Raw genomic sequence first — 24,022 nt, forward strand, 5'->3', positions numbered from 1 at the left:
CCACTCAGTGTTACCAGCAGCAGTGTCCGCTGGAGCGTGGGCAGCCTCTCAGGGGCTGCATGCTTGAAGACAACTGACCCTTCCTCCCCCAGCAGCCACCCATTTCTAATACCTCTTCAGCTAAGGGTGGGGGTTTGGGAGTCCTTCCCCAGCCATGCTGGGATTTTCCCCCTCACTGGCTTGATCTTGCACAGGTCCGCAGGTTGTCACAGCTGCTGTGAGTTATTCTGTGCAAAGACCCTGCCATGTACAGAAAACAATGTTTTTATTGGTGACAGATTCTACCACCAGGTGTTTGATGCTTAATCTTTGCCCTGCACCTCCATTTTGTATGGTTATTACCTGAATTGCTTTCTTTCCTTCTGCACTATCAGGAAAGTTAACTTGGACCCTTGGCGAGGCAGGGAAGTGTCTCGTCTCTGACACTGTGCAACTTCAGAACATGATAGGCGACTGAGAACTCTACAATACTTGTATAGTGTGCCTATTTGGAACAACAAAAAAAAAATGGCCTTAAAGTGTGATCCTGTTGAAGAGCTTGAATTCCAATGGTTAAGGGTTATCTGGTCGTGTATCTAGCACTGGGAAGATATTAAAGAGCAGAGCACACTTGCACACTCACTAAATATTTTCTGAGGCCCAGCTCTGTGGTGGTCATAGTCCAGACTTTGGTAACTGAACACAGGAGGACATGCATGACACCCTGCTAAGCTATTTCTTTTATAGGCACTCCTTCTCCTCTTTCTCTTCCTCCTTTTCCTCCTCCTCCTCCTCCTCCTCTTGTCTATCTGAAGCATTTAACGGTGCAGAGACTTAGAATCTCATCATGAGAGTTTTTCTAGTTCACTGGTGAGCAGCAGATCTAGCACAGAAGGGCCACAGCTACAGCTGCCATTGTTGTGTTTATGGTAGGAGGGGGAATATTTCTAACATGCTAACACCTTTCATTTTACTTGCAATATGGTTGTTTAAAAAAAAATCTGACATTTATCATTTAAGTACAAAGGAGTCTGATATTGCTTGGTACCAGCCTCTGGAGAATGTCATTCATGGCCAGATGGCTATTTAACCATCTGCCTTCCAGATGGAAATGGTAGCTAGTCAGAAAGGAATCAACATTAGTACTGTGTACATTTAAGCACTTTAACTGCAGATATTCTTAACACCAGTCTTCATGCACGTATTCAGATTAAGTGGATGCAAAGTGAGAGCCAGAATTCTGAGTCCTGAAACTTCATTTCTCATTCAGGAAACGCCTTACATCTTCAGAATCACCGGACTATTCTGACAGATGAAGAGCCGGAGAGTAGAAGTCTGAGAGCGCCATCAAGGCAGCCCCACACCTATTCAGCAGAGCTACCGAGATGACAAGGGATAGGACACTCCGTTTATTCACCTCTGCGTATTCTTTGTACATGGTATGGGTTTCATAAAGATAGTTTCTTTTAAGCTGATCGCCTACTTAGATCATATTCATCCGTACTCCCTCCCTAATTCTTTTACCCTCCTCCACTTCCTACTAGACAGACTCTCTGTCTCTCTCTGTCTCTCTCTCTGTCTCTGTCTCTCTCTCTCTCTCTGCATGTATGACTTTGTGTATCTATAAAAAATCTAGGGTTCACAAATGAGAAAAATACAATGTTTTTCTTTCTGAATCAGGTTTATCTCACCTATTTATCTGGTGATGAACACCCAGGTTAAACCCAAGCTTAGTTCTTATGAGTGCTGCTTCCCTAACCTGGGAAAAGCAGAAGGGTGTCCAGGAACTTCTTGTACTATTTTAGAACTACCATATATGAATCTAAATATAAAATAAGAGCAACAATAATGGAAAACCTAGAAAGATGTGAGGTCATACATGGGAAGATTGAAAATAATGCTTGAAAAGAGAAGGAAGTGCCCAGGACAGTGAAGAACACCATGGAATCGAATGCAGACATTTTGTTTCTGATTCCTGTTTCCCCTCTGCTTCCTCATCTTTCAGAGCAGGCTGCCTAACTTCCAGGAAATAGATCAACACCAATGTCTTCCTCAAGGGGTGGTTGTGAGGGTGAATGAAATAACGGTGAGAATATAACCCACTCAGTGAGCTTGCTGCCTAGAGAGGCTGCCAAGATGGCTCCATTATTGTCTTAGAGACAGGAGAAAAGACCCCCTAAAACTTGAGTTGAAATGCCTGTAGGGAGCAAAGGCAATGGGAGATCCCAGAGGAGGAGTGACAGACTTGTCACAGGGGACAGGAGAGAGGTCAGGAGGGCAGCCTGCTGCAAGGAGCCTACCGATGGGGCCTGCCTGTTTGTTTCAGGTCACAGGGCTTTGTAACTAGTCAGATAAGAGGATCACATATATTTGATCTGAAATATTTTCCTCTCAAAATGTTGGACCCCAGAGAACTAAAATCCAATGTGCTTAGAATTGATATCTGAATTAATTTATTGATTATTTTAACTGCTGAATGAAAAATTGCATCTGTTCATGATGTACAATATGGTGTTTTTACGTATGCTTGCCTGGTGAAGTGATTGAGTAAACTTCATTAACACAGCTGTTCCCTCACATACCTCTCCTCTGTAGAGAAGTTTGCATAAGTTTGTGTTTGAATTTGAGGTGTTAGTGTTGCTGAAGGAAATTGTAGTGAGGCAATTTTCCCAGGTTCTTGAAGAACAGAATCTGATGTAGACGTTTAAAGACTATTGGCTGAGCAGGTGCTCAGAGGGTTTAGGTTAGTAATAAGTGGTTTTGCTCTCTAGAAGCTTCCTTCCTAATTGGGGGAAGGGCTGACCTAAGTATAGTGGTTTGATTGAGAATGGTTCCCATAGGCTCATATATTTGAATGTTTAGTCATCAAGGAATGGCACTACTTGAAAGGATGAGGAGGTGTGGCCTTGTTGGAGCAAGTGTGTCATTGGGGCTTTGAAGTTTCAAAAGCCTATGACAGGCCAGCCACTCCAAACCCCCAGGCTGTGGATCAGGATGCAGGTCTCAGTTATCGCTCCAGTGCAATACGCGCCACCATGCTCCCTGCTGTGACAGTAATGAAATAATCCTCCAAAACTGTAAGCAAGTCCCCAGTTAAATGCTTTCTATTGTAAGAGTTGCTTTGATCATGGTGTTTGTTTCCAGCAATAGAGCACTGACTAGGATTCCGTGGCACAGGAGCTAGCCTTGGTTTAAAAGTTCCACACATCCTTGGCCATGAATGTGGTCTTTGTACTCTCCCACGGTCTTAGTTATGTTTCTATTGCTGTGATAAGACACCATGACCAACACAACTTACAGAAGAAAGAGTTTATTGGGGCTGACAGTTTCAGAGGATGAGTCCATTGTGAGACCATTGTGGTAGGGAGCATGGCACCAGTCAGGCAAGGCATGGTATTGGTGCAGGAGCTTGAGAGCTCACATCTTAGACACAACCATGAGGCAGAGACATAATTGGGAATGGTGTGGGCTTCTGAAACCTGCTCCCAGTGACACACCTCTTCCAACAAGGCCACACCTCCTAATCTTTTCCGAACAGTTCTACTAACTGTGGATCAAACATTCAAATATATAAGCCTTTGGTGTGGGGCGGGGCGGCGAGGGGGAAGGGGTCATTCTCATTCAAACTTCCACACTCATTGATTATTCTCCAGTTCTGAGCCTCACGTATTGAAAAGAATGAGAGTCCAGTGTCTTGTGTGTGTGTGTGGGAGGGGGTCACCTTTCTTCTTCTTCTTTGGGATTTGGAGGAAAGGAACAGAGCCCCATTCTTCCCTGTCAGAGAATAGAGGTGAGCGACTGGACACAAGGCATCTCTGACCTGCATCATCAAATGCTCTTTCCCACTCCCTCTACCATGCACTGCTCATTGAAGAAGAGGCGAAGAAGGTACAGTGAGGGTGTAATGTCTTGAGGGCCATCTTTTCTGCCTCTTGATCTTTTCTCTGATTTTACAGGGTGCCTAACAGCATCTTAGCTTTTGCGTTGTTAACAAAAGTTTCTTTTCATAGGTACAGTCTATCTTAAAAAAAAAAAAAATCAAAGAAAGCAAAGCAAAAGAACTTATTTGAATGTCTTAGTTAGGTTTTTATTGCTGTGATAAACACCATGACCAAAAGCACCAAGGGGAGGAAAGGGTTTATTTCATCTTACAGGTTACAGTTCACTGAGAAAGGAATCAAGGCAGGAATCTGGAGGTAGAAACTGAAGCAGAGACCACGGAAGAGTGCTGCTCACTGGCTTGTTCTCCATGATATGCTTGGCCTACTTTCTCTACAACCCAGGGCCACCTGCCCAGGAGTGGCGCTGCCCCTGTGTTTTTTAGGCCCTCCCATACCAGTCATTAATCAGGAAAATACTCTCAGCATTGCCTACAGGAAATCTGATGGAGCATATTTCTCAACTGATGCTCCTCTCCCCAGAACACTCTAGCCTGTGTCAAGTTGACAAGAAACTAATCAGGAAAGTGAATAATGACATTTATATTGTTCTGGGCGGCGACTATTTTGGAATGAAGTACTGCTGAAGTCAAGTGTGGGAAACTTAAAGCCAAACCAAGTCACCTCTTAGGGACTTTTTCTGCTATGACTTTTGTCATCAAAGTGAATATCTGGCTCTAAGTTATTGCTATCACTAACAACATCAACAGTCATCATCATCTTCATCATCATCATCATCTTCATCTTCATCATCATCATCTTCATCATCATCGTCGTCATCGTCATCATCTTCATCATCATCATCATCATTTAAAGATAACTTTTATCATTTTTCTTAAGAGTTAGTCATGTATCTAAATACGTCATTGAATCTTACATAAAAGTCTGGCAAGACATCATTATTCTGTTAAACTCTAAGAAAGAAAAATTCCATTTCACCTACTATATGGTAAAATTTCAAACATGTTACAGTGTAAGAAAAAGTAAAGAATTAATGCAATACAGTGTGTATAGGAAAAAGATGTTCAAATGATTCTCTTACAGTCCTGTGAAGGGGAGGGGTCTGTAAATACACCCTAGAGTGAGCTTTACTTATTATTTTTGTTAAGCACCTGAATCAAATATTTAAAAGAAAAATTTTGTGTCGTGTGATTTAAGAAGTTTTCTATCATATTGCAACACACACACTTTTCCTGTCATATGCTAAGACTCATTGCAGCTGTTTCCTGTAAAATGTAAAAGCTAATTTTTAACAAGTTTCATTTCCTACAAAGATGAGAGCCGAGCTGCGGGTAGCTAGCTGCGGGTGGCCCCTTACTGTGGGAGCTAGTGAAGAGTTGTGCCTGAGCTGTTACATGACAAGAGCTTTCGGACTCTTTACAGCTGGTCCATGGTGATGCTGTGGTGTGAAAATTTATTCCTGTCAAAGCTGAGGATCAAGAACATGGTGAATGCCATACACTACTCTCAATATGTCTTTAGGGTAACAGGAAACTGGAAGGGGCATGAGTGATCTTAGTGCCAGCTATGTATTATATCCTTTGCTTTACCACTGTCTGTAAGATGCAGAATAAGTCATCTGAATTCTGTTGATCCAATGGAGACAGCATTTGTCTGTGCTACTCACAGCTAGTCTCTGCCCTCAGAATGACACCACATAGTAGCAAGCAATACATTTCGTTTATTTTGCTTAAAGCTGTGGTTTTAAACCCTGATTCTTATGCAAACCACTGCCCATCTTTCTCCTTTACAGTAAAGACGTCTCAAAAGCAGTGTCAGCTCTCAGTGTGATTTCCAGTGAACTGCATCCTGTGTTTTCCTGTTAATGTTCCCCTAAGCTTGCTTCCCCTAACCCTGAGTCCGGCAGCCTCTGCTCAGTTGTCATTCTTGAGAGTTTCTCCACAGCAGTGTTCTGCTTCTTTCTTGCCCCTTGAGGCTTTTTCTCCTTAGCTTCCTGTGCTGGTTTGAATAGAATGGACACCATAAACTCATATGTTTGGATACTTTCTCCCCAGTGGAATTCTTTGTGAAGGATTAGCAAGTGTGGCCTTGTTGGAGGACTGGGGGCAGTCTTTGCTGTTTTACAAGACCCAAGCCATTCTCAGTGTGCTCTCTGCCTCCTGCTTGTAGATGAGATATGAACTGCCTGTTCATGTTTCAGCTTCCTGCCACCATGCCTTCACTCTACCATCACCAACTCTTTCTGGAATCATACGTCCAATTAAACTATTTTCTTTTCTTTTCTTTCTTTCTTTCTTTTTTTTTTTTTTTGTTTTTTGTTTTTTGTTTTTTTTGTTTTTGTTTTTTTGAGACAGGGTTTTTCTGTGTAGCCTTGGCTGTCCTGGACTCGCTTTGTAGACCAGGCTGGCCTCAAACTCACAGTGATCCACCTGCCTCTGCCTCCCAAGTGTTAGAATTAAAGGGGTGTGCCACCACCGCCCGGCCTAAATGCTCTATTTTATAAATTGCTTCGGTTATGATGTTTTATTGCAGCAACTGAGAAGTAACTAAGACACTTCCAAAATAAGACCGAAAACCGTTGCTTTACTTTCTTAGATGTCCTCAATCTCACCTTCGTGAGCTGCCTTTCTGCTGACAGGTAAATGCAGGCATTCCTAATGAAGCGCCACTGTCTTCTGGGGACTCTCATCTACCCATCACTTTCAGTCTATCGATTTTCAGTGACTAATTCACGTACTTTCATTTTCCTTTTATGTATGATAGTCTTTTCTCTTTGCTTTCTGTGTATTTACACCTATTCGCTAAGACTCAATTAAAATACTTGCTGTTTCATGAAGTGTTCTTGTCACAGCTCACCTTAGCTGAGTCCCCTCCTGTACTGTAGCATTAACAATTACTTGATGCTGAGCAACGGGGCTTATTATGCTGGCTAGTCATTTCTGGCTCACATCATCATATCTTTTAAAAGCACTTTTATCAATGTAAGATTCAAATACCATAAAAATCCACCTTTTTAGGTATTTTAAACATTTGATTCACAGGATTGAGGGAACATTGGCACTCTATAATTCCTCAAACAGTTTGTACCCAGGCATGATTTTTTTTTCTACCTTTGGTCTCAGGAAACCATTCCGGGCATGGCAAGTAAATGGAATCAAACAACACACGAGCCTTTGTAACTGGCTTCTTGTTCCTTAACACGATGTCCTTTAAGTTCCCGAGGAGTGCATTTTTTTTTTGCATTAACAATGTTTAATGGAAGAATAAAGCAACTTCTTCAAATGCATACTAGAAAATTATTGTAAAATACTACTTGCTGGGCTTACTTAAATTTTCTTTTCTTTTTTTTTATTAATTTATTCTTGTTACATCTCAATGGTTATCCCATCCCTTGTATCCTCCCATTCCTCCCCCACCCATTTTCCCATTATTCCCCTCCCCTATGACTGTTCCTGAGGGAGATTACCTCCCCCTGTATATGCTCATAGGGCACTCAGAGGAGTGCATTCTTTTAGTAGACGCGGATGTGCTAGAGTTTTCCCTGTTCATTCGTTGTTAATATTTGAGTTGCTTCCAATTTTGAATTATCTTGTCTATGGATAATTTTCCAAAGAGATTACATTCATTTGTCTATCAATATTTTATGAGCATTTCATTCCTCTAGATCCTCACCAATACTTGCTGCTTTCTTGTTGTTGAGAGCCAATCTCATGAATGTGAAGCTGTGCTTCTCATTGAGGGGTTTATTCATATTTTCCTAGTGTGTTATGATGCTGAACAATTTATTTGCTTATTGGCCATTTGTAGAATTTGTTTGGAGCAATATATGCTCAAAACACCTGCTAATTAAAAAATGTAGACTAGTTGGCTCTCTATTATGTAATTTTATCTTTCTCTGTGGACTCTGGTGACAACACCTTTGTCACATTCAGGACTTGTAAATGTTTTCTCCTATGTGAGTTGCATATACACTTTTAATGTTTGAGTCCTATGCACCATAAATCTTTTAGGGCCTAGAGAGGTGGCTCAATGGTTAAGAGTGTTTACTGTTTTTGTAGAAGACCTGGGTTTAGTTCCTAGCACCATAGGGCAGCTCAAAGCCACTTGTATCTCTGGTTCTAGGGGATTTAACATCCCTCCCTCTGGCCTCTGCAGGCTCTAGTGTACATGTGATACAAATCAACTCATGCAGGCCCACATAAATACACACAAATAAAATAATTTTAAAATCCTTTAAAAATTCATTAAAAATTTAAAATTTTGATGGCATTCAATTTTTTTGGTTACCTATTCTTTTGGTAGCATATTTATGAAACTATTGTCTAATTAAAGGTCACAAATTTTATTTTTGAATATATTTTATTAATTTATTCTTATTACATCTCAGTAGTTATCCCATCCCTTGTATCCTACCATTCCTCCCTCCCTCCCATTTTCCACTTACTCCCCTCCCCTATGACTGTGACTGAGGAAAACTTCCTCCCCCTGTATATGCTCATAGGGTATCAAGTCTCTTCTTGGTAGCCTGCTATCCTTCCTCTGAGTGCCACCAGGTCTCCCCATCCAGGGGACGTGGTCAAATATGGGGCATCAGAGTTCGTGTGAAAGTCAGAAGGTCACAAATTTTAAATCTGTATTTTTCTTCTAAGTATTTTTTTTTAATGCTAGCTTTTTACATTTTACATTTATGCTTCAGAACCATTTTGAGTTAGTTAGTCTTTTATACTATGATGTGAACTTAATTAATTAATTAATTAATTTTTTTTGAGTAGCTATCATGAATCCCACGAGCTTGTTGAAATGGTTATTCCTTTCTCACTGCATTTTCTTTGAGTCCAACTCTTTATCTTTGAGCACATTTTTATTATCTTCAGTCAGGCCCTAACATTTTTAAAGTTAGAGCCTCTGTCTTGTCTTTAACTGTACCTTTCTTAACAGCAGCCTTATCATATGTTGTGGTTTGGATCTTAAATACCCTGTAAACATCTATTGTTCAAGCTAGAAATGACCTGGGAGGGCTACTGGAACCCAAGCATTTGCAGCTCTCTTTTAGCTTCCCAGATGTCAAAGGGTGAGCAGCTTTGTGCCACCACATGCCTCCTTCCTTGGTGTTCTTCCGCGTCATTACTGGTCCCTAAACAATGGAGCCAATCAAACTCGCTATTGGTGGGTGTCTAGTCAGTGGATGCAACCGATTTGTTTTAAAGCTTAATGTTCTTTATGGTTACAAAATAGATTTTACAAAAATAAAAATTGAGAGGAATATTTAACTCAAAGCTAGAGAAATACCTTCTACTTTGATAAACTTGTTTGCCATTGAAGAATGTGATTTTATTCTACATTGACAGAGGATTCTTAGGGGAAGATGGCAATAATTTTCTTTCCTTTTAAATATATGTTAAAGTCATCTCATAAAGCTCATGATAATTTGGTAAAGACTAATTGAGAACCTAACAATGGATACAGTAAAAAATCCTTAAGGAGATGATGAATTTCTGAGAGGGAAAAGTTTAGAAAGTGAATACTACAGTTAAGGATTTTTTTTCAGCTTGACACTTTGCCTCCCTTGTGCCCAGCTTCTGCCATGCTCTTCTTTACTTTCAGAGGGCACCTTCCACGTGTTGGACGTAGAGAAGCATGCTGTGTCTCGCAAGAGTGAGCAGCAATTAGCAACGGCCTACTGGGTGAACAGTCCCCTTAGGAGCATGTGTAAGGTATGTAGGAATAGCTCAAAATGGCTGGAGGTGGCAGTGTTCAAAGGCAGGCTTGTATTATATGAATAGGAACTGAGGCCACCAGAGCGTCCCACTGTTTGATGTTAGCAAGGAGGAGGAAACACCCAAAGTGGAATCATCCATTGCAGGCATGAACACAAAGTTTTATTTATTTAGAGCTTGTTTTGAAGACCACACAGGGAAAAAGTTCTACTTTCATTTTTATTTTGTAATTACAGGAAATTCCTTCTACCAGTAACCTCCAATAAAATGGAAATATTTCAAGGAGTGTGACTTAAGTTGTCCATATGCCTGTCATGCCAAGAAGCTGACTGATAGTAGTATCTGACCCATAGGTTATAGGTGAACTCTTCTTAGACTCAGGTGTTTCTAGGCCAGGTGCTAGCATTTATGCACACGAACAGGAGTGGGAAAGCAGGGCGGCCTGAGAATTGGTATTTTAACCATGCTGTTTCTAAGCATGATTTTCTTTTTGAGATGGTTTATGCTTAGTTTTTCCATCTTATAACTTACCAGCTAATTGCACACTAATGTCACGACTAGCTTTCTGAAAGTTGTAAGTTTCTGGGTATTTTTATTAATATGGTGTCAAATCTAATTCAGACTATTTTGTGACTCAAAACTTTGCTCATAGAGTATACCTTTTAATATAGCTTATGCAGACACTGGGTATAGATAATTTGGTTATTTCAAACATTTCAAACCAGAATTTGAAGAGCTGGGTCTGAGTTAAGTCCTTGTAATTATTAGCTGTGATGGTCCCAGGATACCTTGGCTTGCTTCCTACTTTCAATTGAATTGCAAAATGGTGACAGGGATTCTTTCATGGTGATGAAAGATCAAATGAAACTATTTCATAAACCACTCAGTCATCTGGAAAGCATCCTGTAAGCACAGGTGTTGCTTATGATTTGAGAGTTGGTACCCATTAAGACATTTCTGTCCCACCATTCTTTCTTCTCTTGACTAAAGAATACAAGTACATAAAGGATGTGACCAAAAGCCAAGAAACAGCAGTTTGGCAAAATTAAGATAAGGAGACTTGCCTACGTTGTAAGCTATGCTGTTTGTACAGAGTTTTTCACAGCTTCCCAAATGGGATACAGAAGCTTGAAGAACATGCCAGTGTTCTTCCCTGTGGGAAAATAGGTATCCCATTTCCTCCCATTATTATTTCTATTTTCCTTGAAACAATAGTGCAAAAGAGACTCTTCCAAAAATTTAAATGTAGGAGTCAGAGAGTTCAGAAATGGATGGAACAGTCATGTGTCTTTTCCCTCAGCTGCAATTGCTGGTGAAAGAAATAGGGGGAAAGCATTGCCACTACTAAAACACCCATCCAAGAAAAAGGTGAATGAATATTGGGTTCTCTGTATTTCTGCCAGTGTAAGATTCCCCAAGCAAGGGACAACACAATCTGCTATAATTGCTACATTCTCCAATGTGAAGGAGAGCTAAATGTGGCTTCTCTATGCAAAAATAAGCTGTGAAAATATGGAGAATAGACCTGGAAGACCACAAGAAATGGGAGTAACTAAACAATAAAAAACAATAACGCGTATACAAGAAAAGAGTTTAAGGAGAGATCTCATTTTCCACGGGCAAGGATTCCTGCTCCTGGGGAGGCTCTGGAAAGTTTATTTCTGTTTCTTCTTCCTCCTCCTCTTGCACTGGAATGATTTCAATTTCCTCTTCATTCTTTGGCTGGGAAGGCACTCCACTAAGCTCAATGATTTCTTCTTTCATTTTAATTGTCTGCTCTTTTTTTTCTCCGGCTGACAGCAGAACCACATTCTAGAACATAACAAAATACCTCTTGACCTTTACCTTGACATACCTCCCAGCAGTCTACATATATCCAATTACCAACTTATTCTCAGGCTTTTTATTTAATCAACCATATGCTATAGATACTAGGATTGGCTACCTGGATGCTCCAACTCTTACCAAACCACCTACTTATTAAATCTCCAGTCCAAGAAAATCAGGCATTTGCCATTTTTCCAGGAATAATCATACCACGTGGAATAACAACACAGCAAAAATGGAGGAGTTTAGATTCTAGAACTGTCTTGCCTTTAGTGATTATAACCTCAAGAAATTACTCTCATTCCACCCTGTCAGTGTAACGTAATCCCATCCCATCTGTTTAATGAAGGAATCAGCAATGACTTCTAAATTACAAGATAAATCTCATAGTCTGATATTCTGGGGTTGTTTGTAATGGAGGTACTCTTGGGACATTCATATTTCCCAGCTTCGGAGACTCTTTGAAACACTATTGTTTTGGGGGTGGAATGAGGTGAAGAGAGTGGGAGGAGAGGGGAAACACTGAAAAATCCAAGAACCAGTGACTATCATCAGCCTTCAGCCTTCCCCTATCCTGTGCCACATTAAGACTGGAGGGAGCATGCAATCAAGGCACGGATAAGAATGGCCTCCATGGGCTCAAACTTTTGAGTATTTGTTCTGCAGTTGGTAGAACTGTTTGGGAGTGACTAGGAAGTGTGGCCTTGTGGGAGGAAATGTGTCACTGGTGGTGGGCTTTGAGGTTTTAAAAGGCAAAGCCATTCTCACTTAGCTCTCCTTGCCTCATGCTATGGATCAGAGGTAAGCTCTCCACTACTGCTCCAGAGCCATGGCTGCTTGCTCACTGCCACGTTCTTCTCCATGATAGTTAGGGACCCTGACTAATCCCCTGGAACTGAAAGTCCCAAATAATTTTTTTCTCTTATAAGTTGCCTTGGTCATGCTGTCTTATCGCTGTAGTAGAACAGTAGCTAAGACAGGGTGGGAGCGGGAGTCTGAAGTAGAGAGAAGGCTGGTTGGCAGGCACACTTGTGCACATGTGGAACTGTAGCTTCTGTCTAAACACAGGCTCACTGACACTTCAAAACATTTGCTGGCTGTAGGAGAATTTTTAAATTTAGAACATAGATGCTCTGGCAAGAGATCACATCCAAAGATTTTCGAGGTCTCTCTGATCTGGTTGGAATACAAACACACCTTTTATCCAGAAGACAGAGGCAAGAAGATCTTAGTTCAAGGCCAGCCTGGTATAGAGCAAGTATCAGGTAAAGAAAAGCTTTGGTCCAGGCATGGCAGTATATGCCTTTAATCCCAAATAATGAAAGTAAAGTTAGTTTGTAGAAGAAAGCATCTGTGTTAGAAAGTGATATCTAATCGAGTTGCAGAAAAAGAAAGTGACAAATCTGAGAAAGATTTGACAGAATAGGATATGCCCAACTCTCACATAAAGAGAGAGGAAAGGGAACGATTTAAGGGGCAGTGCAGAGAGAGAGGGAGGAGGCAGTTTTACCAAGAGAGTAATAGAGAGACAAGACAGGTGAGAGAGAGAGAGAGAGAGAGAGAGAGAGAGAGAGAGAGAGAGAGAGAGCGCACCACTCAGGTGAAGATCAAATGAACCAGAGAGTGAGAAAGAGCCAGGAGAATAGAACATATTGCTGGAGTTAGTTTGAGGCCAAGCAGAGCAATTCAAAGACTAAGAGAAAAACCCATATTGAGTAAGTCACCTGGGAGAGGAGTTTGAGCCAGAACAGCTGTGTTGATCTAGCCAGCCCAGAGCTCGGAAAGGATAAGAAAAGGTGAGCTTTTTAAGGAGTAAGTCTCAGAGGCTGAAAATATTTTAGGCTTAGGTTAGATTGTATGGAGGCTAGAAGCTTCCAGGACTAGGCCTAGGTTAGCAGACAGAGAAGTAAGCCTCCAAGACGGCCACCGAAACAGGCAAATGAAAGTTCTTTTTACAGCTGTCATGACTGGTGTTTTCTGTTTTCCTAAAATATAGCAAAAACACTTTTTCTAATGAAGCTCCTAGTTTCAGAATTTCACCAGATCATAATCTATATAATAATTCTCTGTAGATATTAATTTTCTAGGTTGTTATGAACAGGCAACTCCAACTTACAGATTTGGTTCTGGAGCACATTCCTTTCCACTCATTCTCCACAATGCCAGCTGTCACAAGGTTCTGGAAGAACGCAAAGATCAGCATCAAGGACAGAATGCCCTGGAAACCAACAGAACAAAGGCAAAGATGAGATAATGGCTGATGGACATGCTGAGTGCATGCACAGTGATGACAAATGACTAAAACTCAATGAGCAAAAGTTCAACTCAGTTTTTTAGGTTAGTAAACTGAGCTACTGGGGGGAACGGCTGCTGTAAGAGACAGCATTTTTCTGGGCGTGGTGGTGCATGCCTTTAATCCCAGCACTGGGGAGGCAGGGGCAGGTGGATCGCTGTGAGTTCGAGGCCAGCCTGGTCTACAAAGTGAGTCCAGGACAGCCAGGGCAACACAGAGAAACCCTGTCTTGAAAAACAAAAAACCCACCAAACCAAACCAAATCAAGCCAAAACAACAACAACAAAAACCCCCAAAAACAACAACAAGAAAAGAAAGAAAGAAAGATAGCATTTTCAGGCACAAGAAAATGATGTGGGGATAGTAAGCTGAACAATCAATTCTTTGTAAGAAAGAGTCTTACATTCATTCTGCCAGCTTGGCTTGGGGTTGTAGCTTAATTGGTAGGGTGCTCCCCTAGCATACTCAAAGTCTTGAGTTCCAGACTCACTATGTAGAGGAGGCATAGGGCAACATCCCTGTAAAGCCCAGCACTAGAGGAGGTGGAGGCAGGAGTATCAGAAGTTCAAGGTCATCCTTGACTATATAGTAAAGTGAAGGCCAGCTTGGACTACATGAGACCCTGTCTCAAAAGAAATAGTATTGGTTTCACAGGATGTGATATCACAGCAAGGAAACTCCACAGCACCTGGGAGATCTACTCCTCTTTCCCCTTTAAACTCTGCATTCAAAATTCTGCGATTAATAATGTGTCACCTATGGCCAGGAAATGGAGGCAGTGTATGAGGAGGGTTCCTGTCCTAAGCCACGGCACAGAAACAGTAGCAGCCACAGACTCCCTGGACCTGGGGCTGGTGTTCATAAGGCACAGCACACTTCTTCTCCGGAGATGCCCCACTTTCACACTCACCAAGAACATGGACTGCACGCTGTGACAGTACTGTGTAGACGGGGAGTTTTTCTCTGAGGAATTAGACGGTTCACAGTTGTAGATATCAACATAGAGCTTGAGAGTTTTACTAAAATTCAGACTCTCCATTTTTAAATAATGAGAAACCGTGATGGTAAGTATGTCCATGACTGAAATAATTATTCCCGCAATGGCAGTAAAGAGGCTCAGGGAGCTCATTACCACTTTCGCTTTGACCTGAAACAGAGACAGGTTAACAAATTAGATTTGACTTCTATTTGGGAGCCATGAAGTAGGAGATGGGATTCCAGCTGTCATCCCCCTGACTCATAAAGATGCCACGCCTGAATCCTAGCTCAGTTCTTGCTATGGGCTTCAGCCTCCTTGTCACTGTAAAGCACAACTTTTAGCCTCCTTCTCCCTACTTTTCCATTCTTTCCATCTTAAGCAATCACCATCCATTCAATTTATGAAACCAGCATTCCAGTGGTCAATTTTGGGTAACCAAAATTATCTATATTTTGTACCCCTGAACTTTTTTCATTGCCACCACCTTCCCAGAGTGCAGTAACACTTAGTGATTGAGGACTAACGGCATCCAGAGTGTTATCTCTTTGCATAATAAGGAGTGAGCAGAGGGACATATGCAGAAGGCTGCACAGCATGACTACATATTGCTGATTAAGGTATAGGTAGAACTTTCTAGGTCTGTACCATTGTGCTGGCTGGTCTTGTGTCAACTTGACACACAAACTGGAGCTCTCTGAATGGAAGGAATCTTAATTGAGAAAATGCATCCATAAGAGCCAGATGTAGGGCATTTTCTTAATTAGTGATTGATAGGAGAGAGCCCAGCTCATTGTGGGTGGTTTCATCAATGGGCTGGTGGTCATGAGTTCTTAAAAAAAAAAAAGGCAGGCTGAGCAAGCCAGGGGAAGCAAGGCAGTAAGCAGCACCCCCTCCTGACTTCCTTTGGTGATGAATAGCAATATGGAGGTGTAAGCTCAGTAATCACCACCCCACACTTGCTTTTTGGTCATGGCATTTCATCACAGCAATAGAAACTTGAACTAAGACCACCACCAAATAAAACGCATCAGCCATAACAATGATACCATGGCTCCCTAGTGACATCATCCCCAGTCAACTGTCTTCCCCAGTATCATTAAGGATAGATGTCTCTTGGTAGCCTAGGCTACAGGACATGGCAGTGACTGCTCTGTCTTTCACAGGTGGTAAAAGCTTGGCATGTCATATGCCAAGTCCCATAATGGTGTGGCATTACTGACAAATGTTTCATGAAACACGCATTAACTCCTGGCTATGTGGGCTACTAATGGCAATTTGGCAGTTGGGGTTGTACTTCACATTTGTAAACAATTTATTTCTTCCTCTAAATTGAATCTTTTTTCAGGCCACTTATAGAGAGGAACCATATCAATGCACTCGGTTCCTTACCAGCTCCAAGTGACTTAGGTCAGTAAATGAAAGTATCACTAAGAGGTTTTCTGACAAGAAATGCAGTAATAAGCATTGGCCACCCATCTAGATGGGGGAATTCTGTAGTTATCTTCTCAAGGGGATAGAAATGAATCCTGTGGGTAGGCCACTGTAGGCCTATGGCTTCCACTACATTATCTCATGCAATGTCCCATTTCATTTTTATATTGATTTCCTATGTCAGGGTTAACATGTCTGTTCACAGGGGACACTCAGGGTTCTGACTTAGCTAGAACCCAAGTGTAAGGATCAAAATTTTTTTCTAGATGGTGTGTCATTTCCAAGATGACATTCTTTCAAAATATGTCAGGTCTGTCACCTCCACGGGAAACTTAGGGTTGAAAGACCTTAAATCCAGTCTTCCGAGCTCTGCCTTTGATTCCCTCACCATGGACAGACTTAAGGTAGATGCCAATTTTAGATTTTTCATGAAGAAAAATCACATCACAACCAAGATGATACAGGATCCTTTGCTCAGAGAGAGTCTGTGATTGCAAAGCTCTTTAAGGGGCCCCAGAGCTTGTTTTCAACTGAAAAAGTAGCTGTGTGTCTCGTGTGTGGGAAAGGATGTAGGATTACTTGCCAAAGTCTTCTTGGAGTTTTTTTCTGCTGCAGCTGCCAGGAGTGACCCGGAAATAATGTACTGTGAAGAGAGGGGGAGAGGGGGAAGAAAAAGGGGCAGAAGGGGGAGAAACACCACAGGTCACTGTTTGTCACTGATAACTGGCTAGGAAGGAGCCACCTATATTTTTTAGTGTCTTTCGTTAAATATGCACCACATTTTAATCACATTTTTTCTTGGTAGCTATGTTTCTTTGTTACTCAGATTCATACACTCAGCCTGTCCTGTTCAACCTCTGGGGATCATAAGCTAGAAACAGAATAAGAAAAGAGAGGCAGAAGTCATACTTCTTTGTCAGTGAGAACCCTCTGGGCCGATACCATCAAATAGAAACATAAGAAATCACCACCAATAACATGAATTACTCCTTATTTACACAGGCTGCAGTTAGATTTAGGCACTTGTTTAGGAGGGATAGGTGGGAGAGAGTATCAGTGTGAATTATAACATTTAATTTTCTCCCCTTTTTAAAATGAAACATTTAAATTGATTTATTTTATGTGTGTGAGTGTCTTGTCTGCATGTCTGTGCACCATGAGCATGCCTGGCCAACAAGGCCAGAAGAAAGTGTTGGATTCCCCTGGAACTGGAGTTACAGATGGCTGTGAGCTGCCATGTGGGTGCAGGGAATTGAACCTGAGTCCTCTGGAAGAGCAGCCAGTGTTCTTAACCACTGAGCCATCTTTCCAGCCCATCTCTCTGATTGAAGTTAGTGAAAATGTTCTTGTGGTGTCACAGTGATTTAATAGCTTTGATGCCCTTGAGAGATAGTGCAGAAGGCAGTGCTTTCATACTCTGGTGCCTCATATTTGACCATGTCCCCTGGATGGGGAGACCTGGTGGCACTCAGAGGAAGGATAGCAGGCTACCAAGAAGAGACTTGATACCCTATGAGCATATACAGGGGGAGGAAATCCCCCTCATTCACAGTCATAGGGAAGGGGAGTAAGGGGAAAATGGGAAGGAGGGAAGTATGGGAGGATATAAGGGATGGGATAACCATTGAGATATAACAAGAATAAATAAATAAATAAATATTAAAAAAAAGAAGGCAGTGCTTGCCTTGAATATGATACACTTCACCAAAACATTGGTTGCCTCAGGAAGTAATAGTGATTATTTCTCAACTTTCTTTCTAAGGTTCAAGCTATAAAGTGCAGGATAGCCTTATGGCCAATCTACCTTGGTTCTGGACACTTCAATTCTGGACTCACCCTTAGAGGGACACAGTCACGAAAAGTATCCTGACAAAACAAACACTACCTAGCCTCATGTCACCCACAGAATTATAAGTTTGGGAAACATGTACATTAAGTAGCCCCAAAGAGTGTTGCTGAACTCAGAAGTACAAAAGACTATCTGGGATGGGAATAATTTCATCAGGTTAACAAGTTTGTAGGGGTATGGGAGGACTTGGGATTTCCCATTTCTCCTTTTCTTTCAAAGCACCAAATATCTGACATCTCATGGCCTGCACTAGCCAGCTATGGAGAGACCCTGCTTTATACAGTCTTCCTTCCCTGAAGACACCTGTCAGAGGCCTTTTCTGTGGCCCCGCTTAGAACACAGCCATGATCAGCCACAAGAGCCAAGTTGGTGTAGACTACCCTTCTTCCTACTAACTATGCTGACCCAACAAGCTTCTTCCTGCCCATATTGCTTTCCTCAACAGAAACAATCCAGATTTTTTCTTTTTGCCTTTTGTTCCCCTTCAGAATCTCACAAATGGTTGCTGTTTATTTTAACTTACCATGATGCCTCCCCAGAGAGGGTACCATACACTCACACAGATTGGTGCAAAGACCCCTGTGGGGATCATCAGCAGCCCGCCCAGGGAAATATGGAAGAGGCCATTCATGATCTGGACAGCCTGAGGAGAGAAGAAAGGAACTGGTGATGAAGTTCCTGGTGGACAGAGACCACGCACAGATCCTAAGGGGAGCGGTAGGGCTGCCGAAAACTTTGCCCCCTTCTCCCTCAGATTTTTCTCTCCCACCACATGGGGCATTTTCAAAGAATACATATGCCTGGAATCTGAACAATGGACCAAGATGGAAGATCCTTTAACTTCCAAGCCAAGAGATGATGTAAACTCACACTGCAGTGGTCCAGGTGGGAACAGGTGCCTTTTGGCCCCGCCCACTGTGTGAGATATGAAGAATCACCCACTGAGATCTGTCTGTGCAACATACACTGAGTCCCATGGACAGCCTAAAGCATCAGCGTGTGCAGGCCAGGGCATTTGCAGAGTGCAGAATGGACGAGGACAGCCTTACCCCCAAAGCCTTTGACTCCCTCATGAAGAAGCTTTGCGTGGGGCCCACCAGTGAAGGTGTCCTCCTGAGGTTTACTTTTTGAGCTTGTTGCATGGCGAGAGGGCCTCTTGTAAGCTCTGTTGGGAAGGTTCCACTCACTGAGTTTCTGGGTGTTGTCATTCTGTTCTCAGGCTCCTGAAAGTAAAACAGTAAGGTGACCTTCTAGCACCATCTAATAATACTGTTCTTAGTGGCCCTCAATGGTGCCACTGAAGCATGCCCTTTTCCTGCTAGCTTCAGATGTGAGGCATAGCCTACAATTATGGTCTAGGAAAGGATCAGGAGGGGCAGTCTCAGGCAAGGACATGCAGGCCCAGGATCCTGAGCTAGAATGCCTGCTAATCATGTTTGGACACACATTAATGCTCAAGAAAACATTGAGAAGTCAATTACTGTACCAGAGAGCTATACCCCTAGAACATACCATGAATGAATGCCCACATGCATTTTTGTCTGTGCTGGGGTTTGGACCCAAGGCCTTGTGAGAGTTAGGAAAATGCCTGAGCTTCACCTCTGCTCTATGCACTCGTCTAGTTGGTCCTTCCTTGGGTGGGTGGTGGTCTTATGATTTAATGCTGCAAAACATTTTGTATTGGCTGGGTCATCTGTCCCTGAAGAGTGTGGAGGCCAGGAGGTGTCATTCCAATTAAGGCAAGGACTGTCCTTGAAATCAGGAGAAATGGTCTTGGCCTCTCCCTCTGACTCTAACTTTGAGCAGGCCACATCAAGAGTACTCTCTGATGTTACAGGTGAGTTCACAGCCTCTGAGTGAGACTGGCTGGTTCTAGCAATAATTCTAATTCCTCTGAGGTGATGTATAAATTCTCTGGGGCTCAGGTTCAGAATAGGAATAATCCCTGTTTCATAGCTCCTTATGAGAGACAGATGATAATGGTTTGTGTTTCTGTGTTTTCGCTTTTGTTTTTCAACGCGGCATAGCTTAAACACCAGCTCTCCCCAAAGGCCTTCTAGGCACCTATCACGCATGCTCTTACATAGAGTCAGAAACCTATCATGCATGCTCTTACATAGCGTCAGGAACCTATCACACATGCTCTTACATAGAGTCAGGAACCTATCACGCATGCTTTTGCTTATGCTCTCTGTCTCAACACACCCTGCTGTATTCACCTCACTTCAAATCTCACCATGGTAAATTGTCTTATATACTTGTTTATTACGCCTCTCTCCCTAAAGAAACAAACAATGTCGTTGCTTCTTAACCAGTATCTAAAATAATGCTCATGAAGCTTCTTAATAAACATCAAAGGAATGCAAGGTTTATGCAAAGCGCCCACAAAGGAATAAACATTAGCTGCTTTGTTGCGATTCTTGTTTATACACTTCTGAGCTGTGGTTTCCACTTTTATCCAACTTGAGCGAGAACAGTGCCCTTCTAATAGAATCATCATCAGAAACGTGTGGGCATATGTGCTTAGGACAGGGAGGAAGGCAGGAGTGCCATCTGTTAGTGCCCACGAGTTGTTTTCGAAGTGATGAGATGATAAGCCGCATTCTTTCCAGCTCTGACAGAGTAAGGCCATTCAGCCTTCTTCACGTGTCTTGTGTTGGGGGTATTTATCCATTGGTTGTATCAACCAATGAAGTCCGTTGATATTGTCTGTGCCCTGGATATCCCTCTCTAGGGCTCCACATCTGGCTTCATCTTTATTGATTGTAAGCTGTGGAATTAAGACTGGCGACCCAGGTTGCTGAGTCTTACTAAAGTCAGGAAGGGCTGGGCAGCTGAATGTCTTACGTCTGCCTATTTTATAATTACAGAGAAATCCCATCTGGGATGTTTCTTCTGAGCCCAGTAGAGGACACAAGGGCTGAGGAGGAGACAAAGGACAGACAGGCTAGGCAACTCACTGGAAGTTATGTAATTACCAATGATCCGAAAAGAAGCCTCTGCCTGTCAGCGGCAGTGTCCATGACTCCTGTGGGCAGTAGTTCAATGTCTCTTCCTTTCCCTTCAAACTATGCACACGCCGTGTCACTTAAGCAGGAGAGAAATGATCTGCTCCCCAACATGGGCTTCAGGGACAAGCTTCTCACTTGATTTCCCCCATGTTCTAAATTAGCAGCTGCCATTTGGCCCAAGGGAATCTGTTTCATGCTACAAACCATCCCACGAGACCACCAACCCCTCCGCCCCCCAAGAAAACTTATTTACATAGCCAACCAAGGAGTTTGCAAATGAACTCTGGTCTAGCACCAGAGAAATCTCAGAAGCCAGTTTGCTTATGTCAGAAATAAGGACCTTGCCCTTGCACATGGGGCATACTTTCCTAAAGACTGTACACTTACTAAGGGAGCCGAACTTGAAGGCCCCGACACTGATGCTCATTCTGTGGACCCTGAGGCTAGACTGTATGACCACAGATGTTTACTTGGACACAAATTGCATCCCAGGTATACTAGCTGTGCTATTTCCAGTTTTTCTCATACCTTCTTCTCTCAGTAGTCACTGTGTCTTCTTTTAGTGGATGTGTAGATAGAAGTTCACATAAGTTAATTTTCCCAAGATCTTTTGGCAACTAGGGAAGGAGGTGGAAGTCACTTCACTCCATTCCAGGGAACTAATTTTAGTGATGGCGACTTAGAGTGCAAGGTCATTAATTGTTCAGAGTGAAGGAAATGATTCGACTACCATTATTATAATTCTCCTGTAGTTACCAACTGCTCATTAAGTCTTGGGTCTGTGTTGTTTCTGAGATAAACCTTTTATTTAGGCAAATTCTGGTGGGGCTGTCTGTTTGGGTGACTGGCAGTAATAATGTGGAGAGAAGAACATTTTAGCTTTCTGTTAAATATTATCTTTGTAATAACTATATTTATACAAGGTATTGAATAAATATTATTATAAAATATTACTTTTATATGCCATCTTATGCTAATGATCTTCCTTACCTCCCTTTCTTTCTCACATACAAAAACATAGATTTTTGCAGCCTTGCCTTATAATAATTAAAAAGTTAGACAAAATGACTTCAAGGGACTCTAGCTCACAGCAAAGATCGTCTGATTAGTAGGGTTACTGACCACACTGGTCAAAATCAACACTGAGACTGAAATGACTTCCATGAGCCCTTTGACTTCTAGAGGCTTCATCATTTTTTTTCCTTTGGTCCATCCTCTGAAGATTTCACAGCATCTTCTGTGGCTGGTTTAAATAATGACTTTTAGGTCCAATAACTCCATCACCTACTGAGATGCTTGAGGCCCCTAACCTCAACTTCCCCCTTTGCCACTCAAAATAGCTTTGCATTTATTCTTCCCTTCCTCCTGTGCTTTTGGCTGTTGGGTGAATCTCCTTACATTCTTTCCTTCTCAACTTTTTCCACTCCATTTTCTTCCACCAGATGCTTGTTCTTCCCAGAAATCCCTCTTTCCTGGGACCTACTCTCACTTTTTTTTGTGGCAGTATGTAAGAGAAACGGTTCTAGTTCTTTCTACATTTGTGATTTCTGTAAAATTAGGCTAAGAGGTGCTGTGATTGATAAGACAATAAATATTCAAGGAATAATCATTACTGGCCCTTACTATAAGAAAAATGTGCTCCAGTCTCCAAACTCCCATTTTAAAATATAGCAATGTGCTCCCATTACAGCCCCATTTCTTCTTTCTTCACTTCAGCATCTGCAAATTTTGCCTTCTACCCTTTGCCCAACTTTCTTCTCACTCACCTAGTCCTCAGCACTCTTCAGCTAGTTTCTGCCACTCAACCAAAACCTCCCTCTACAAAGGTGCTGTAGTCCTGTGGCCCTTCTTAGGCACAGTGCCTCAGGTCACTTTATTTTGCCAACTGCTCAGACTTAAGACCTTAGAACAAGGGGATTGTGAGATGGCTCAGGTCATGTTTCACAAGCCTGAGAACCTGAGTATGGGTTTCACCATCTACGGTAAGTGACAGATGTAGCATACTCGTAACTTCAGTGCTGAGATCCCTGGGGCTTGCTGGCCAGACAGCCTAGCCAAATTTGTAAGTTTCAGATTGGGTGAGAAACCCTGTCTTGTGACTGAAGGTAGCATCTGATGTTAACCTCTGTCTTCCACATGTGTGTGCATGGATGCACACACACACACACACACACACACACACACACACACACACTTTGCTGTTTAGTTTCAGGAGCACATTAGTACCTGGTTAAAGTCAACCCCTTTATCCTGTTTCCAGTGCCCACTCTCACTCCTGGCTTCTTAGATTATAGACAGAAAGCAGGATTTATGCTCAGTGCAGCAATGCCATGTAGAAAATGCTAGATGCTAAGGCTTAATACCATCTCTGTGTGTTTACATTGAAATTTATCTTTGGAAACAAAGTCAGCCGAAGCAAGAGGAACAGGGTTGGATTCATATGCCTGGGATGATGTTCTAGTTTGGTCTCAGGCAGTCCTAAAAAGATTCTGTATTTTAGGTTTAGACTTATGATGCTGAGGACCTTGATATCACTCCCACTTTATGGATGAGGAAATTGAGGCCTGGAGGGGTTTGGTAACTCACCCGAAGTTATGCACCATCTATGTAGTGGAGCCCCAGCTTGAGCCCAACATTCTAGAAACTTTATCTCCATGTAGAATCCTTGACCTCCCACTGCCCAAGATCATCTTTGAGACGGGGAGCAGCTAGGAGGAGTGTGGCACACCCAGCCTTAAAATCGCCACCGTTTAAATCATGCCACCAATTTGAAAGTCTCACTCGGGACACCGCAGACTGAAAGCCGACTCTCTAGTCTCTAAAACTTTCCTCTCCTCACCCAGCCTCTCATTTTCAGTCATTAAAACAGAGTAAACCCATTCCTTACCGGAGTCTCTAAGGCTTCGAGGCTCAGGGACCACCAATTTCCACCACTCACGGCTGGGATCAGCAGGCCTCTTCTCGTACCTGAGAGTACTTGAAGATGAGTGAGACAGACCAGGCGTTGGGTGGTACCTCTGATTAACACCAGGTGACA

At 42.3% G+C, this 24,022-nt stretch overlaps 1 protein-coding gene across 1 annotated transcript; it reads right to left on the reverse strand.

The window, feature by feature from the left end:
* Positions 1–10,584: 10,584 nt before the first annotated feature.
* Positions 10,585–24,022, reverse strand: Ms4a1 (membrane spanning 4-domains A1). The gene is made up of 7 exons (XM_051146161.1): positions 23,873–24,022; positions 19,024–19,197; positions 18,498–18,617; positions 16,709–16,768; positions 14,626–14,862; positions 13,539–13,640; positions 10,585–11,407 (listed from the first exon to the last, which is right to left on the reverse strand). The coding sequence occupies exons 2-7, from the start codon at positions 19,180–19,182 to the stop codon at positions 11,189–11,191; spliced, it is 897 nt and encodes a 298-aa protein (XP_051002118.1). The 5' UTR covers positions 19,183–19,197; positions 23,873–24,022; the 3' UTR covers positions 10,585–11,188.

Source organism: Acomys russatus, chromosome 5, assembly GCF_903995435.1.
Source record: "Acomys russatus chromosome 5, mAcoRus1.1, whole genome shotgun sequence".
NCBI lineage: Eukaryota > Metazoa > Chordata > Mammalia > Rodentia > Muridae > Acomys > Acomys russatus.

Excerpts from the sequence above, each read along its gene's own strand:
- Ms4a1 (XM_051146161.1), bottom strand. The coding sequence starts at position 19,182 with ATGACAACACCCAGAAACTCAGTGAGTGGAACCTTCCCAACAGAGCTT. Across the intron at positions 16,769-18,497 it reads CTCTCTGGGGAGGCATCATG|TACATTATTTCCGGGTCACT; the intron begins GTAAGTTAAAAT and ends CTCTCTTCACAG. Across the intron at positions 13,641-14,625 it reads GCGTGCAGTCCATGTTCTTG|GGCATTCTGTCCTTGATGCT; the intron begins GTGAGTGTGAAA and ends GTTGGTTTCCAG.